The 17,175-nt window shown below is 36.9% G+C and overlaps 1 protein-coding gene across 2 annotated transcripts; it reads right to left on the bottom strand.

Moving 5' to 3' along the window:
- Positions 1-7,323: 7,323 nt before the first annotated feature.
- On the bottom strand, positions 7,324-16,611 carry fbxw5 (F-box and WD repeat domain containing 5). 2 transcript variants are annotated; one of them, XM_022769480.1, is made up of 10 exons: positions 16,515-16,611; positions 14,662-14,857; positions 14,394-14,551; positions 13,687-13,870; positions 13,244-13,392; positions 12,738-13,073; positions 12,451-12,634; positions 12,154-12,301; positions 11,269-11,481; positions 7,324-9,572 (listed from the first exon to the last, which is right to left on the bottom strand). In XM_022769480.1, the coding sequence occupies exons 2-10, from the start codon at positions 14,846-14,848 to the stop codon at positions 9,287-9,289; spliced, it is 1,845 nt and encodes a 614-aa protein (XP_022625201.1). In that variant the 5' UTR covers positions 14,849-14,857; positions 16,515-16,611; the 3' UTR covers positions 7,324-9,286. The 2 variants fall into 2 exon arrangements, with proteins under 2 accessions (XP_022625201.1, XP_022625200.1); XM_022769479.1 differs by lacking the exon at positions 16,515-16,611 and adding an exon at positions 15,883-16,041.
- Between the last annotated feature and the right edge of the window lie 564 nt (positions 16,612-17,175).

Here is a 17,175-nt window from a genome sequence, read left to right as displayed (position 1 = left end):
CTATAATATACTCTCTATTTTTTTTCACTTTTTTTGCCATACTATACTATGTCGCTTTTTCACTTTTTTTGCCACACTATACTGTGTTGTTTTTTTCACTTTTAAGGACTTGCTATACTATGACGTATTCATATCTGACGTTTTTTTTATGTTTTTATGCTTTATTATACTATGTCATTTTTTCACTTTTTTGCCATAGTATACTATGTTGTCTTTTCACTTTTTTTGCCATAGTATACTGTGTTGTTTTTATCACTTTTAAGGCCTTGCTCTACTATGACATCTTCATATCTTATTATAATATGATGTTTTTTGATGTTTTTATGCCTTATTATACTATGTAATTTTTTTGACTTTTTTGCCATACTATTCTTTGTCGCCTTTTCACTTTTTTTGCCATACTATACTTTGTTGTTTTTTTCACTTTTAAGGACTTGCTATACTATGACGTCTTCATATCTGACATTTTTTTATGTTTTTATGCTTTATTATACTATGTCGTTTTTTCACTTTTTTTGCCATGGTATACTCTGTAGTTTTCTTTACTTTTCAGGCCTTACTGGACTATGATGTCTTCATATCTTACTATACTATGACGTTTTTTCACTTTTTTTGCCATAATATACTCTCTAGTTTTTTTCACTTTTTTGCCATACTATACTGTGTCGCTTTATCACTTTTTTTGCCTTACTATACTTTGTTGTTTTTTTCACTTTTAAGGACTTGCTATACTATGACGTCTTCATATCTGACGTTTTTTTTATGTTTTTATGCTTTATTATACTATGTCGTATTTTCACTTTTTTGCCATAGTATACTATGTCGTTTTTTCACTTTTTTTGCCATTATACTATGACGTCTTCATATCTGACGTTTTTTTTATGTTTTTATGCTTTATTATACTATGTCGTATTTTCACTTTTTTGCCATAGTATACTATGTCGTTTTTTCACTTTTTTTGCCATCGTTTACTCTGTAGTTTTTTTTACTTTTCAGACCTTACTGGACTATGACGTCTTCATATCTTACTATACTATGACGTTTTTTCACTTTTTTTGCCATAATATACTCTCTATTTTTTTTCACTTTTTTGCCATACTATATTTTGTCGCTTTTTCACTTTTTGCCTTACTATACTGTGTTGTTTTTTTCACTTTTAAGGACTTGCTATACTATGACGTCTTCATATCTGACGTTTTTTTATGTTTTTATGCTTTATTATACTATGTCGTTTTTTCACTTTTTTGCCATAGTATACTATGTCGTTTTTTCACTTTTTTGCCATGGTTTACTCTGTAGTTTTTTTCACTTTTCAGGCCTTACTGGACTATGATGTCTTCATATCTTACTATACTATGACGTTTTTTCACTTTTTTTGCCATAATATACTCTCTAGTTTTTTTCACTTTTTTGCCATACTATACTATGTCGCTTTTTCACTCTTTTTGCCATACTATACTGTGTTGTTTTTTTTCACTTTTAAGGACTTGCTATACTATGACATCTTCATATCTGATGTTTTTTTATGTTTTTATGCTTTATTATACTATGTCACTTTTTCACTTTTTTGCCGTAGTATACTATGTCGTTTTTTTTCACTTTTTTTGACATGGTATACTCGGTAGTTTTTTTTTACTTTTCAGGCCTTACTGGACGGTGACGTTTTCATATCTTGCTATACTATGAGGTTTTTTCCTTTTTTTGCCATACTATACTTTGTCGCTTTTTCACTTTTTTGCCGTAGTATACTATGTCGTTTTTTCACTTTTTCGCCATGGTATACTCTGTATTTTTTTTTACTTTTCAGGCCTTACTGGACGGTGACGTTTTCATATCTTGCTATACTATGAGGTTTTTTCCTTTTTTTGCCATACTATACTTTGTCGCTTTTTCACTTTTTTGCCGTAGTATACTATGTCGTTTTTTCACTTTTTCGCCATGGTATACTCTGTATTTTTTTTTACTTTTCAGGCCTTACTGGACGGTGACGTTTTCATATCTTGCTATACTATGAGGTTTTTTCCTTTTTTTGCCATACTATACTTTGTCGCTTTTTCACTTTTTTGCCGTAGTATACTATGTCGTTTTTTCACTTTTTCGCCATGGTATACTCTGTATTTTTTTTTACTTTTCAGGCCTTACTGGACGGTGACGTTTTCATATCTTGCTATACTATGAGGTTTTTTCCTTTTTTTGCCATACTATACTTTGTCGCTTTTTCACTTTTTTGCCGTAGTATACTATGTCGTTTTTTCACTTTTTCGCCATGGTATACTCTGTATTTTTTTTTACTTTTCAGGCCTTACTGGACTGTGACGTTTTCATATCTTGCTATACTATGAGGTTTTTTACTTTTTTTGCCATAATATACTCTCTAGTTTTTTTCACTTTTTTGCCATACTATACTTTGTCGCTTTTTCACTTTTTTGCCATACTATACTTTGTCGCTTTTTCACTTTTTTGCCATACTATACTTTGTCGCTTTTTCACTTTTTTGCCATACTATACTTTGTCGCTTTTTCACTTTTTTGCCATACTATACTTTGTCGCTTTTTCACTTTTTTGCCATACTATACTTTGTCGCTTTTTCACTTTTTTGCCATACTATACTTTGTCGCTTTTTCACTTTTTTGCCATACTATACTTTGTCGCTTTTTCACTTTTTTGCCATACTATACTTTGTCGCTTTTTCACTTTTTTGCCATACTATACTTTGTCGCTTTTTCACTTTTTTGCCATACTATACTTTGTCGCTTTTTCACTTTTTTGCCATACTATACTTTGTCGCTTTTTCACTTTTTTGCCATACTATACTTTGTCGCTTTTTCACTTTTTTGCCATACTATACTTTGTCGCTTTTTCACTTTTTTGCCATACTATACTTTGTCGCTTTTTCACTTTTTTGCCATACTATACTTTGTCGCTTTTTCACTTTTTTGCCATACTATACTTTGTCGCTTTTTCACTTTTTTGCCATACTATACTTTGTCGCTTTTTCACTTTTTTGCCATACTATACTTTGTCGCTTTTTCACTTTTTTTGCCATACTATACTGTGTTCTTTTTTTTCATTTTTAAGGACTTTCTATACTATGACGTCTTCATACGTTTTTTTATGTTTTTATGCTTTATTATACTATGTCGTATTTTCACTTTTTTGCCATAGTATACTATGTCGTTTTTTCACTTTTTTTGCCATGGTTTACTCTGTAGTTTTTTTTACTTTTCAGTCCTTACTATACTATGAAGTCTTCATATCTAACTATAATATTATATTTTTTGATGTTTTTAAGCGTTATTATACTATGTCGTTTTTTCACTTTTTTTCATACTATACTATGTCGTTTTTTTCATTTTTTTTGCCATAGTATACTGTGTTTTTTTTTACTTTTACTGTACTTTGATGTCTTCATATATTAGTATAACATGATAATTTTTGATGTTTTTATGCCTTATTATGTTGTTTTTTCACTTTTTTGCAATACTATACTTTGTTCTTTTTTCACTTTTTTTTGCCATAGTATACTCTGTAGTTTTTTTTAATTTTAAGGCCTTACTATACAATGACTTCTTCATATCTTACTATATTATGACGTTTTTTGATGTTTTTATACCTTATCATCGTATGTCATTTTTTCACGTTTTTTGCCATAGTATACTATGTCGTTTTTTTCTTACACTTAAGGCCTTACCATACTATGACGTCTTTATACCTTAATATTCCATGACGATTTTATGTCTTACTATACTATGACGTTTTTAGACAATTTTATGCCTTACTATGACATATGTGTCACCTATAAGAGGATATATCATAATGACAAATATACATACTCTGTATATTTGAAGATAGTTTATAAGGTATATGAAATACTCATAGTAAAATGCAACTTTATTAAAACAAAAATTCTACACATTTATATATTATTTTCTCACCAATTTCTTATTAGAATCAAAATCAGAATTAACTTTATTTGTCACTACCATAATATACACTTCAACATAGATGGAAGTGAAATACAATATATTATAACAACAGAAATCAGACTGCAGGTCACATTTAAAAACAACAAAAGGCGCCTAATACACAGGACACAATACACGCATGGCATAAAAACATTACAGAAAAAATGTAAAGAGAGCAGCATTAAGTCAAGTGGACACCTAGAGTGCTGGTGCATGTTATGTGCATGTCACATGGTCACATGGTGTTGAAGGCAGGGATGGGGGGTAGCATTTTCAGGGAGGTCATAGTCCTCATGGCTTGTGGAAAAAAGCTATTGCATAGTCTCATGGACCTTGCACGGATGCTCTGGAGCCTCCTTCCAGATGGCAAGAGTGCAAAGAGGTGTTGGGAGTGGTGGTAGGGGTCAGACAGTTTGTCAGTGGCCTTCCTGTGTAGATGTTTGCCACTGAGGGGAGAGAAGACACCTGAGCTCTTCTCTGCCACTCTCATTATTCTTTGCAGGGACTTCAGTTCCTGTACCAGATGGTGATGCTGTGTGTCAGGATGCTTTCGATGGTTCCTCTGTAGAAAGTGTTCATGATGGATGAGGGGGAATTTGCTTTTTTAGGTTTCTGCAGGAAGTAGAGGTGCTGCTGGGCTTTTTTGGTGAGGGCTGTGGTGTTGATGGACCAGGCCAGGTCATCAGCGATGTGCACCCCAAGAACTTAGTACTGTTGACTTTTTCTACAGCAGTGCCGTTGATGGTCAGTGGGGTGTGCACGCTGCAATCTTTCCTGAAGTCGACTGCCATCTCTTCTGTCTTCTCCACATTCAAAGAGAGGTTGTTGTTGCTGTAACACTGCTGTACCAAATAAGAAACCAAACAAAACAAAGGCAAAATAAATCAAATTTTGCATTGCATAATACATTTCAAAAATAATTTGATTTCCAAAAAAACACAAAAAAAAGTAACAAAATAAAATTTTCTTGACACAATCACAACCAGCCTTCTACATCAATAAACCTTTCCCATTTTTCTGTGTTTCTTAAAATCATCATTCGTTTTTGCAATATATCCTTCAAAAATAAAGTAACTTTTAAAAAATTAAATTAAATTGATTAATATTCAAGGAATCCACGTCACCAGCTTTGAAAATAAATGTTTACCAAACAAAATAATCAAATTAATAACAATTATTTTTCTGTGTAACATCACTTAACATAACTGAGAAGAAGTCCAGTGGAAAACACAGCTTCATTGCATTGCACATCTTTTGAACTTCCCTCCAAAAGGCTGACAAATGACATTACCAAAACAAATATACTGCTGACTCCTATTCAGTAAAACAAAAACAACACTCATCTGTCTCGGCAATACCCCAAATCTTTATCATTTTCTTTGTGGGCAAAAAATTGCAAATTATTTTTAATAGAAAGAATCTCATAACTGTGTCTACTATTGTTTTATATGTTAACTTTACTAGGACAGTATGGGTATCGGTAGTATCTTTTCCTAAAGCAGAAATCAAATTATATGAAATAGAGGAACATATCTTTCCATACACTTCAATGAACTGGGTATGCTTCTTAAGTTTCCCATCTTGTCACACAATGTCATTTATAAACCAAACACCATGATCAGAAACATTTTTCCAAAATATTGATTTCCCTTCAATTAATATGTTTGAATTTAACCATACTACTTGCTGTAGAATGTCACCTGAAGTTTCTGGAGGATGATATTGAAAGCACAGCCAGCACTGAATTGCTTCTTTCAAAAACATGGACACATTATCAATCAAATTATTCACGCAATGTATATGAGTTGGTTGAATCTGCAGGAAAGGGTTTAATCTGCTTAGAAACAATAGATGAGTGCTCTCCAGTAACCTACATGAATACCAATCTTCATTTCAGTATAATTTTTTAACAAAGCCTCCAGATTTAATAGTTTAACCCACCATGTTCATAATTATTATAAAAACTTCTCACTTTGCAGCTGCAAGTTCATTTTGCAGGATGACGGTATCACCAAATTCTCACTAGAGTATTTTTCAAGAAAAATAAAAGGTCAACTTTCTGGCTCAAACCTCAATGACGCAACAGAACCACAAACACGTCTTGCATGAACTGATGATCTAGCTCAGCTAAACCCTATCATCAAGATACAGTTGAAGTCAACCAAACCAGACCAATGGAAAATTCCTAACATTAAAATTCTGAATAGTGCAGTTTTCAGTTTCTGTTTAAACACAGTGGTTATTTATTTCTTTACAAAAGCTCCTCTCTCATGTGACCTGTGGCCATTTTGATAACATAACTGAATAAGTCTACATGGTCTCTGTCCCCCAAAAAACCCATTTAATAACAGTTGGGATTTTGATCCAAAAAAGTCAAAATTCAAGGTACACATACTATATTTTTTTATAGCTTTCTGTCACATCTCCTGGTACTCCTCAGCACACGAAGTCATGACATTAATGTCATTTTGACAATCCCTTACATTTTACTCATTAAGTCCAAATTTCTGTTGGTCCAACACTTTGGTTTAGAGGTACATTGATTTGTTGATTACTCAATTAGTCGATAGACAGTAAAATAATCTGCAACTATTTTGATAATTAATCATTTGAGTCATTTTAGGCATTTTGCACTATTTTCCCGCATTTTAGAGACCAAACAGTTTATCAAGAAAAGAATCCGTCGATTAATTGACATGAAAATAATCAATAGCTGCAGCCCTACTTTGGTTTATGACCAATACCTGCTAAACTACAGTAAGGACATTCCCATCATCATTAACTGTACTATGCTAATGAGCAAATATTAGATGCTAACAAGCTAAATTAAGATGGTAAAACATGGTAAAAAAAAAATTCTACCTTCATGTGAACATGTTGTCATGCTAGTATCAGCTCAAAGTACCTCTTTGTTTAAATAGAGCCTCACAAAGCAGCTGGCATAGTTTAGAAGACAAGCTTTCAAAGTCTGGCACCCCTGAACTACTTGGACTAGATTGTCCCATGCTTTATTGCAAGAGATAAGAAGAATTGTTAAGTCTCAGTAAGACTTTGATTGCTATTAATCACCATCATCTACAATACTGTATGAACTTTGTTTACTGTAAGAAGCCTGAAGCAGTTACAGTAGTCCCTACGATATGCAAAACAGGCTTCCTGCATCATTGTGTCATTGTGAAAGGGCCATATTGTTCAGTGGCTTCGTTATGCCTATGAATGGACTCAAAGGTGCTTTTTGTCGCTTTCTAATTTGGGCCTCAACAAGATCAAAAGACATCTGTTACACGATCTCTCTGTCCAAAATCTTTCATCAAAAAACTGCACAGAAACCAACGCTTTTTGGAAAAAAGGATTTTAATCTGACACTTTTTGAGACTTGCGGCCTTTCAGGGCATGCTTTTTATTTAAGGTGGGAAGTTAACATGATCAAAAAGATGGAACTATAGTAAAAATAACATTCAAAGGGAACCAAGGAGAGAGACTGTGACTTATTACACACATTTCAAAACAAGGACAATACTGTTGGCAAGAGTCAGCTGATTGAGTAGATTGATTCAGCCGTTGAATTCACAGAGATTTCTTTGAAAACTGGACATGCAAATTTCTTATTTAAAGGGTTTTAATCAGTTACAGGAAAACCTCCTACAGCAGGGAATCTCCATGGAAACATAAATATCTATGAGGTTAAGTACCTGAATCTTGTGCTGGTTTAACGGCAACTGAAAAAAAAAGTCTCAAGGTTAATTTGTTATGTTAGTTTTTGTTTTGCTTTTATTTGAGCGCTAAAAGTAATAACAACCTTGATAAGGACTACCAGTATGACGGGAAGTCAAGGGATAACCCATGTACACACAAACATTTCAGGACTTTCAGGACTACAATCTGTTTTTACAGATTTACAGCTTTAATAAAACTGCCAATTTAATGAATATTTCATTGAATATGATATCAATATTTTAAAAATGTTAGTAAATTTAACAATTAAATTAGTGCCATGTTAATATAATAATTATTTCCCAGAGTAAGTATCCTAAAGGGGATATATATAAATAAGTTATGTAACATTGCTTGTTCTAATGTGCACACTACTTAATAGAATATAAGACGTCTCTTAACAAATTTTGGAGGATGGTGGTAACAGTGATGTGGTAAATCATAATTTAGTTTTGAGTAGATGACCTCAAACACAGGGCCAATTGGATAATTAAAATGACCGCGATAACTGTATATAGTTGTGGCTGTTTCAGAAAGACAAGTTGCAAGTTGCCCATACATCCATGTACTCTGTACACTATATTGAAATTTTGGGCATGGAGCAGGAAAGTTCTTCTTGGAAACAAAACACATGCCTGTCACATGTAATTATGAGGAAAGAAAATACATTTTTTAATGAAAAAAAAGTCCAGGAGGCATCAATTTCTGAGATTCATCCTCATGTGTCAAACAGTCTCATCACAAAATTAAAGGGTGTCAGTTTGTGCTACTAATGAATGACAGTATTTAAATACATTTCTACATAATATAGGCCCTAATAATAATTCGCTACACAAACAACAATTTTCTTTCGCAGTCATGCTTCACGCTAACTGTTCCTCAACAAATCTTCTAGGTTAAATTATTCAATAATTCTACGTTTAATAGAACAGTGATCGATCATTTCTGGGGTACAAAAACAATAGGATGGGACATCATTAAAAACCAAGGCAGACTGCAGTAATGCAGCTCAATCTCTTTTTCCCTTTTGGTTTTAAATGGTTTTTATAATTCTTTGAAAACTGGGTTTATAGGGTGTTTATACTCAAGACATCAAATGGATATATCCATTAATAACGAAAAAAAAATATCTGAAATAATTTCCAGATACAGCACTTTGTCTCTAATAAGCAGGACATGACAGCCGTGATGATAAGTGCCATCTCTGCAGGACATTTACACCTCAGGTCCAGGAGTCCTGTGTCAGACCTGTTCAGACACAATGTTACAGATAAAAACAGACAAAAACCAACCAGGTTTGAACATCTGTCTTGTGCAGCACCACAATATCTCTATCTGTGGTAACATTTCATTACAACAGCAACACAGAGTCTGTCCTTTGTTGGCGCAACGGCGCTCCCTTGTGTCTAACCCTGAGTTGCATCACATCTCTTCGCCTTTCAGCTGAAGACACCGAGCACTGCTGTAGATCACAAAGCCATGAGCTCCAGCAAGACCACTGACCACACTGTACATATATATGGAGTGCATATATATTCCCACCACAGAGGAAAAAGATCAAACTTTCCTCTCCCCGCTCCCTCCCACTCAGTGTTTTCCAACCTGACTCATGGTTTTCCATTCACACTGTTTGCAGACGTGGAGTTCTTGTTGCGGCTCAGCCAGGACGACAGGAGGCCACGGGGCCTCGGTGGACGGGCGGGGGCCTGCGCTAGGCGGACCATGCGTGGTGAACGCCACACCTTAATGGTAGAGTCATCGCTGGCGGACAGCAGCAGTTCCTGGTCAGCAGGGCTGAACGCGACTGAGTTCACCACGTCGTCGTGTGCCAGGCGTGCCAGACAGATGTTGTAGTGACGGTCCCAGATGTAGCCGTGCTTGTCTTCAGCTCCACTGCAGGTAGGAGAGTGGAGGCATAAGTCAGTAAAGCCTTCACAGTGAAATCCTTTCAACACTGCTGCCAAAGGATGTGTTGCTGTCTGTCATTACCAGGGCTACAACAGAAGATTACTTTCAATATCGATTGACCTTTAAAATAGGCGGTCCCACCCGTGGGATGCTTTGGCCTTGGTTGCACTACTTTAGGTGTTCTGGTCTTCTACCAGATTCGCACAAGCTTGACAAATTATACATTGTTTGAAAGCCCTAAGTCTCCTGATTGTCTCAAAGCGCAGAATTGGTTCAGACTTATGGCCATGGCTCCTAAGTGTTTTTCACACAAAAGGCAACTACTAAAAGCCCCTTTTCATGCCTAAAAAAGTTAGCAAGGCAAAAAAACTTACATTTCTACCATTTTTAAACAACGGTTAAAGAACAGTAAGCTTTTTAATTTGAGTAAATTATGCTTGGGCTTATTATCATTTTTGGAGCTGTGCACAAAAATGCGGCCGTCTGGTAACAGGTTAATCCAGAGAACCGAAAAAAAAAAAAAAAAACCATCATAAGTTTCCAGAACCCAATCTCATGTCTTCAGGTTGCTTGATTTGTCAGATCAACAGAATCAAAACCAAATATTTCCTTTACTTTCCCATAAGACAAGGAAAGGCAGCAAATCCCCTAAAACCATATGAAGCTTGAACAAGTGATTTTTTAAAATTTTTTGCATAAAACTATTAATCAACGCAAACTGCTGCAGTTTAATTTTCTCTAACTAATCAATTCATTGCTTCATTTCAGCTCTAAACATTACTGGCTTTAAAGCCACTAAAAAGAACCATCACAGCTGATAAAGTCAACACCAATAGGCAATATTATCAAACCAAAGCCAGATTTGTATTTTTTATTGCCTCTAGACCATGATTATATGACTTGCAGTAGTTAAACGATGACACCCAGCAGAAAAAGTGCTACATCAATTCAGACAGAGATAAAGGATTCTGCAAAAAATTGCTTAATATACATCTGTAACAACAAAACTGAAATTCATTTTGTAGATGGACAGTTTGATAGTTCTTTAGTAAGTAATTTTCCAAATGTAATACTTATTGTAATATTGTAATATATTGTAAACCTGTGATTACAAAGGCTACAGATCCTCTAAACTCCTACTCAATAAATTGTTAGTTATTATGCTCTCAAGAAGCCGTATTTATTAAGGATTTTTCTTTCTAAAGCTTTCAACCTTCATACAACAGCCGGTTTTTATTTTGGTCATCAGTTCTTATGGGACTCAACAGCCTTGGAAATTCCCTAAATAAAAATAAATATTTGATATTCCAACTGTATCTCCTCACTCACATCCTCTACGTGTGTGTGCTTCCCAGATATATTCTATATGTTAATTCTGTAAATTTGTTTACAGTGATGATGGCAGTCTTTGTCATTTACACAAGCTACAGTTTAAAATCATTTTAAACTGTGTGACAATTCACAGACCCACATCAAAACTGCTAAAGTCCTCTGTTGCTTAAAATAAGAGGTGTCATATGAGAATTTTACTACAACATGAGCAGTCAAATAGTTTCTCACCATATCAGTATCATTTCCCTATTTATATGATCACCTCATAGCCAAATACAGGCAAATGAATGTGTGTGTTGAATGTGTGAAAGCTGCATCTGAGAGTTAAAGTATACAATCAATCACGCACCTGGCAACAAAGTCTCTGCTGACGTCGAGGAAGATAAAGAAGCACTCGTCGTTAGGTGTAAAGGCTCGGTGAGCACGCAGACTCCTTCTCTCCTCCCTCAGACTCTTCAGATCGATGACATGCAGGTCTATCTCCTCAGCAATGGGAGGTGGAAACATGGGGTCAGAGATCACACATCCAGCTGGCCAAGCCCGGCTGTTGACATAAAGGTACCTGATCGATGAAAGGAAAGGCGTGAAGTCAGAGTTGTAAAGACATTTCTAATCTGCAAAGATGCTGCATGATGCTGCATGGCCACACAAACACAGATATATGCTGGGTTTATTTTTGCACTAAACAAGTGTCAAGATCTCTTTACAAGACTTTTTAGGTTTGGAAAATATAGTGTGATGCTGCATTACATGGGCAAAATATGTGGACATGCATACATTAGATTCAAATGTGATAAATGAACATCTTGTCCAAGGTCATGGGCATTATTGTGCTGCTGTCTCTACTCTATTGTGAAGGCTTGGTTGCAGGGATTTCCCATTGCCACTCATTAGTGAGGTCGAGCTCTGATGTTGGATGATAAGGCCTGGCTGGCATGAGGTTGAGGACAAAGTTTTTCTAGGGCAAACTCGGAAAACGATTTCTTTATGGACCTGGCTTTGTGCACGAGGCAACTGTCACAGTGAAATGTTGAAAGGGACTTCCCCAAACTGTTGCCACCGAGTTCGAAGATAAATGTCTAAAATATCATTGTGTGCTGTAGCAAATGGAATTAAATAAAGTGTGAAAAAACAGCAATAAACCACAAGATTATGTGGGCAGGGTTGTAAATATGTGGCCATAAAGTGTATTTTCCACATTAATTATCAATATCATGTGTTTTCATTTAATTACCTGTGGTCTGGAGACAGCCCCATACCGATAATGTGTCCATGGATATCAATGACGTGGTCAAGGGAATCAAAAAACTCATCTGAACTCCGCTCTTCGCCAAGGACGGGACCAGAAGTCGTCATCTGGTCGGGTTTGATCAGCTTAATACCTGAAAAGGAAGAGCAACTACCAAATGAGAGATGTCTGACAGCACTGTGTCTGATTTTTCCAACACACACTTTCATAAATGTGTTAAACTGTATTTGCATCATATCTGTAAGATCTAGTTTCATCCCCACAGCTTGGAAACAATCATACCTATCTGATGAGGGGAGTATGTAAGGCTGCCGGTAGTGAAGAGTAAGTACGTTTTGTCCTCTCCTTCCACAGGCTCAGAGGGCTCAATGAGGCTGGAGTCAGGTGCTTTCGTGTGGGCTCTGCCCATCATCTGGGCCACCTGGGTCTCGATCTCCAGATCCCTTAGGCTTAGATTTTTACAACTCTGACAACGATGATGAAGGAAAGAGAAAACGAGGCAGAATGAAGAACAGTTTTTCCTTAAAAAAAATGGAACAAAATGCCTGAGAGTGTCACACCTAGCTCACCTGTATGACTTGCTCCAGGGGTGAGATGGTGGACTGGGAGAGGCGGGCAGTTGAGGGGCCTTGACACCTCGCTTGCCTCTGACACTCTCCTTCCTCTTCCTCTTCCTCGTCTTCCTCCTCACTGCCGGAGGTTCCCAGGTCAAAGAGGAGGGGCTGGTGCTGCCGTTGCTGCCCTTTCTGCCTTTGAGCCTGAGACTGAGCCTCATAGTCCAGCACCAAGTCCGGGTTGTCATGACGACGACAGTGGGCCACCATCACTGTGCGGATGGTGCTGGCATTGATGTTCTGGATCTTGAAAAGGCGCTTGACCACGTTGACGTTCTCTGATTCAATATCCTGTTGCAGAAAAGAAAAGAGTGAGGAGGAGAGAAGATGTGAGGGGGGTGTGATGTGTGATAATATTTATTGCTGTAATTTCTTCATGTGTAAAGCTCTTCCTGTAGATGCTATGTCTGTAGACAGATTTCGACTGACTGATAAGCAGTAGCTGCTGCGGCGGGTCTCACCTGGAAGGCTTTATTGAGCCAGAGCACAGAGCAGGAGGTCATGTTGCCAATCCAGTGCAGGTTCCCAGAGATCAGGTGGGTCTCATTCAGCCAGCAGCCAAACACATCGTACGGCTTGTTCCTCACCCGTGACAACAGTGTGTAATTTTCTGTGACGGTGTGCAGAATGGTGAGAGTGAGAGAGATAGCAACAGTAAAATGAAACAGAGCTGTATCCGTGCTTCACTACAGACGGCTCTGCTTTTTGTCGGATCAGTTTCTGGCCAGTCTACAGCTGCTTTTAAATGTAATAAACAAACTAAGACCACACTGTTTTCAGTTAACTTGCCTATATAATCTAATGAAGCTGAAAGCATTTTTTAATCAATCATTCAACACATTGGAACCATTTAAGAGCATGTTTTCAGCAAACAAAGTGAAAGAAAACAGGTTTTGGTTCCTACCCAGACTGATGACAGCAATTTCCCCAGAGGAGGAGTGGTGTGGGCCCAGGTAAACACCAGACACGAGCAGCAGGCTGTCGTCTGCATTGAACTGAGAGAACTGGGTGTAGCCCCAGTTGAACTGCCGCATGCTGGAGCTGTGCACCAATGAGATATTACCATCTGGCCGCTCCGTGTCCCATAGCTGCTTACAAGAAGGGAGAAGACAGGTTTGGAAATAGATGAGTCAATGATGCTGCTGGTGGTTTGCACACTTATCAGATCCGACTAGGAAATAATCTGAAAACTAAACAGTATAGTGTTATCTCATCCTGTGCATGTCTCCTGTTCACTGGTGGAACTGATCCGGTTGAGTAAATAAAGTGTGTGAGCAACACACATGACATCAAAAGGGACTATTCTAACTGGAACACTGTGAAACTGAAATATTGTTAATTAATCATAGCTATTAACTATATATCAGATCATCTGCACTAAAGGTGGCACTGTGTTGAAATTTAATCTTTTAATCTATTTTTACATTCACCTGTTGTAGCTTGCTTTGCTCTGAATTGTGTACTTTAGGGCAGGACAATCTAACCAGTGAAAAGAAAAGCCCTACAGTTAGTAAGTAACCAGATACTGAACACAATCACTTGTCATGCTGGAAGAAAGTAAGTAAATAAGATCCAGGATGAAAGTAACATCAGTGATACTTTAATCCCTACCTTAACAGTGCAGTCTTTGGAGCAGGAGGAGAACCTGTGACCCCTGTGAGAAAAAGCCAGGTGGAGGACTTGGTCGCTGTGCTCTCTCAGCGTCTGAACCTCCACACACGGGATACAGTCAAACAGACGCTTGAACTCTCTGTGCCACGACACAGCCGCTGCATAGAGGTAGATTGAAAAAGGTTAAAATTTCACCCAAATGTGTTTTTGTGATAAATAATTGTAACCTGTTAATTCCCCTGTGAAACATATGGGTCTGAATATTTACCAGGGTGTCGGGGTACAGAGCGGGGGATGCGGTAGTAGCTGTAGAACAGCTCCCTCCACAGGAACTCATCTCTGGAGACAGCCAGCCACTGTCTGCAAGTCAGACCAGCTCTTAGCACAGCATCATGGGGCAGACGCAGGAAGATCTCCAACACCAGGCTGTCTGGCAGAATTGGGCCACACTCCATAATAACATCCTGTGGAAAACACACCCACACACACAACATGTACACGTGATGTTATATGAAAGCAAAAGAAACCCTTGAACATACTGTTTCCCCTTAGGTAGCTTGAAATTGCACAAATCATCTCATTCTATAGACTCCAACTTCTCCCTGGAGCTATATGATGTGGCCCAAGGGTCAAAGATTTCTATGACTGCATCATTTCATCAAATGGAAATTTTCTAGGTATTTTGTGCAGTATTTTACACACATTTTCTTGGGATTTTGACAAAACATGGATGCACAACACGTGTTTGTAGTAACTGACCAACTGGGTGCCACCATTTAGTAAGGGATCAAAACATTTTCACCACAAACAAAGACACAGATCATCTCATAAACGGCTCCAAGTTATGACTAGTGTCAGTACTTATCAATCAGCTGATTTTTTGCTCAAATAACTGTTATGATTTAGTCTACAAAATGTCAGAAAATTGTGAAAAATTTGAGTTTCCTGAAGTCCAAAATGTTGTCTTCAGATATCTTCTTTTGTCAACCAACAGTCCAAAACCCACTATTGCTATCACATAAAGCAAAACGAGCAAATTCTCACAAATGCAAAACTGGAATCAGAGAAATTTTGGCAATTTTGCTTGAAAAACAACAACCTACATATCTATATATATATATATATATATATATATATATATATATGATAAATTTTCTGATCAAGCAATCAATTCATTAACTAATCGTTGCAGTGCTACGTTAGACAGACAGAAAGTTAAACATTGGTTTCACATTAAGAAAATACTTGAGTGTAGTCTTTTTTTTAATTTAGTTTTTTGAAGCTCAATCCATCTCCATTAGGACATTAAAATATTATAAGATATCATATACTGTAAATTTTAAGGCAGTGAATATGAAGTCAGTAAATTTTGTTACTCTGGATCTGTGCATCCATAAATAACCTGAGGCCCCACCTCCACAATCTGAGACTGAGAGTTTACCCTACTGGTGGACAGACACCACTGAGCTGTGCACCCCATTATAAATACCTTCAATATGTTGCTTGGCATGTCAGTGCACTGACACTGAACTTAAAGCTTCTCCATGTTTCTTAGAGAGATAAATCCTGCAGAGTCGCTGCTGGAACAGAGCCATGTTATAGCGTGGCATTTCCTCAACTACAACCTGAAACAACCGTGTAACATTGAGAATTTAATACAAACTTTATATAAAATTGACCAATAGTCTTATCTAGCTGTGAGTACATTCACTCCGCTCTTCTTTTCCTGAACCAAACCGCCGTGTGAAGATGACCTTACATGGACATTTTTGTCGCCGAACGTAAAAACTAATGACAAGTAACTGTGTTTACACTGATAGCAAACTGTACAGCCTTCGTGCTGACCTAAAAAATATTACAACAATAAATAAAAATCTGATAACGAGCAGATGTCTGTGTGTGTTTGCTGATCGAAATTAGTTAGTTTACAGCTAAGCTAGCCAGAGATGTCTATCAAGCTAACGTTAAGCTAGCCGTTAGCTGGCGTTTGTTTTCAACTTTTAGCTGCGTCTGACGATTTAATATTGACGACAAGTGGCTACTTTCATATATCAGCGGTTTCGCTGAATGAGTAAATGAGCTTGGCTCAGTACAAAGTTGTTGACATAAACTGAGACCCACCTGCTGGATCAAAGTATTTTGGAGGAGAAAATCAAGTGGCTAGCTAGCGCTTAAGGCTAGCCACAGCGAAATGACAACAATCCTCCGGTAGCGGCGAGCCGACGAGACTCTACTAATAGATACCAGAAGCATCGGCACAGCAAGACCAACTCAATCTATCCGGCATTTAGAAGGTGATGTTTTTTCTTCATTACCAGTTAATCATCTCAGGTAACGGCTACAAGTTGTTTTGTCGTTATTAAAAAAGCATCACAAGGTTGAAGTCCTTTTCTGATTTCATATTTATGTTTCCTGTCTTTTTATTTTTTTCCTCTTCTTCTTTTGAATGAGGCGGATTATGATAATTTTGAGACACTTTATAAAACACACCATTTTTTTAATTAAATAAAAGTAGCAGTATGCCAGTGGAGAAATAACTTACTCTGTTACAAGTAAGTCCTGCATTCTCTTCTTGAGTACTTAAAGTCCATACATATTTGTATCAATATATTTATATATATTTTATATATACATCACTGTAATGTTGCAGCTGGTTAAGGTGGGGCGAATTTTAACTACTTTATTATCTATTTATAATTTTTTTAAATCTACGTTTTTCCTCTGATTTCCTTTTCTCACCTCGACAATGATGATAATTCTGATAATGTTTGCAAAGTCATTT

The sequence above is a fragment of the Seriola dumerili genome, unplaced genomic scaffold (genome assembly GCF_002260705.1).
Source record: "Seriola dumerili isolate Sdu_G_001 unplaced genomic scaffold, Sdu_1.0 BDQW01003009.1, whole genome shotgun sequence".
Classification (NCBI taxonomy): Eukaryota; Metazoa; Chordata; class Actinopteri; order Carangiformes; family Carangidae; genus Seriola; species Seriola dumerili.
Note: the sequence above shows the minus strand (reverse complement) of the source record. Positions and strands in the feature narration are given on the sequence as shown.

What these genes read in the sequence shown, in the direction of transcription:
- fbxw5 (XM_022769479.1), bottom strand. Translation starts at nt 15,903, where the DNA reads ATGCCAAGCAACATATTGAAG. An exon ending in CTCTGTACCCCGACACCCTG is followed by an intron (nt 14,552 to 14,661) that starts GTAAATATTCAG and finishes ACCTCTATGCAG; the next exon opens with CGGCTGTGTCGTGGCACAGA. An exon ending in AATTGCTGTCATCAGTCTGG is followed by an intron (nt 13,393 to 13,686) that starts GTAGGAACCAAA and finishes ACACCGTCACAG; the next exon opens with AAAATTACACACTGTTGTCA.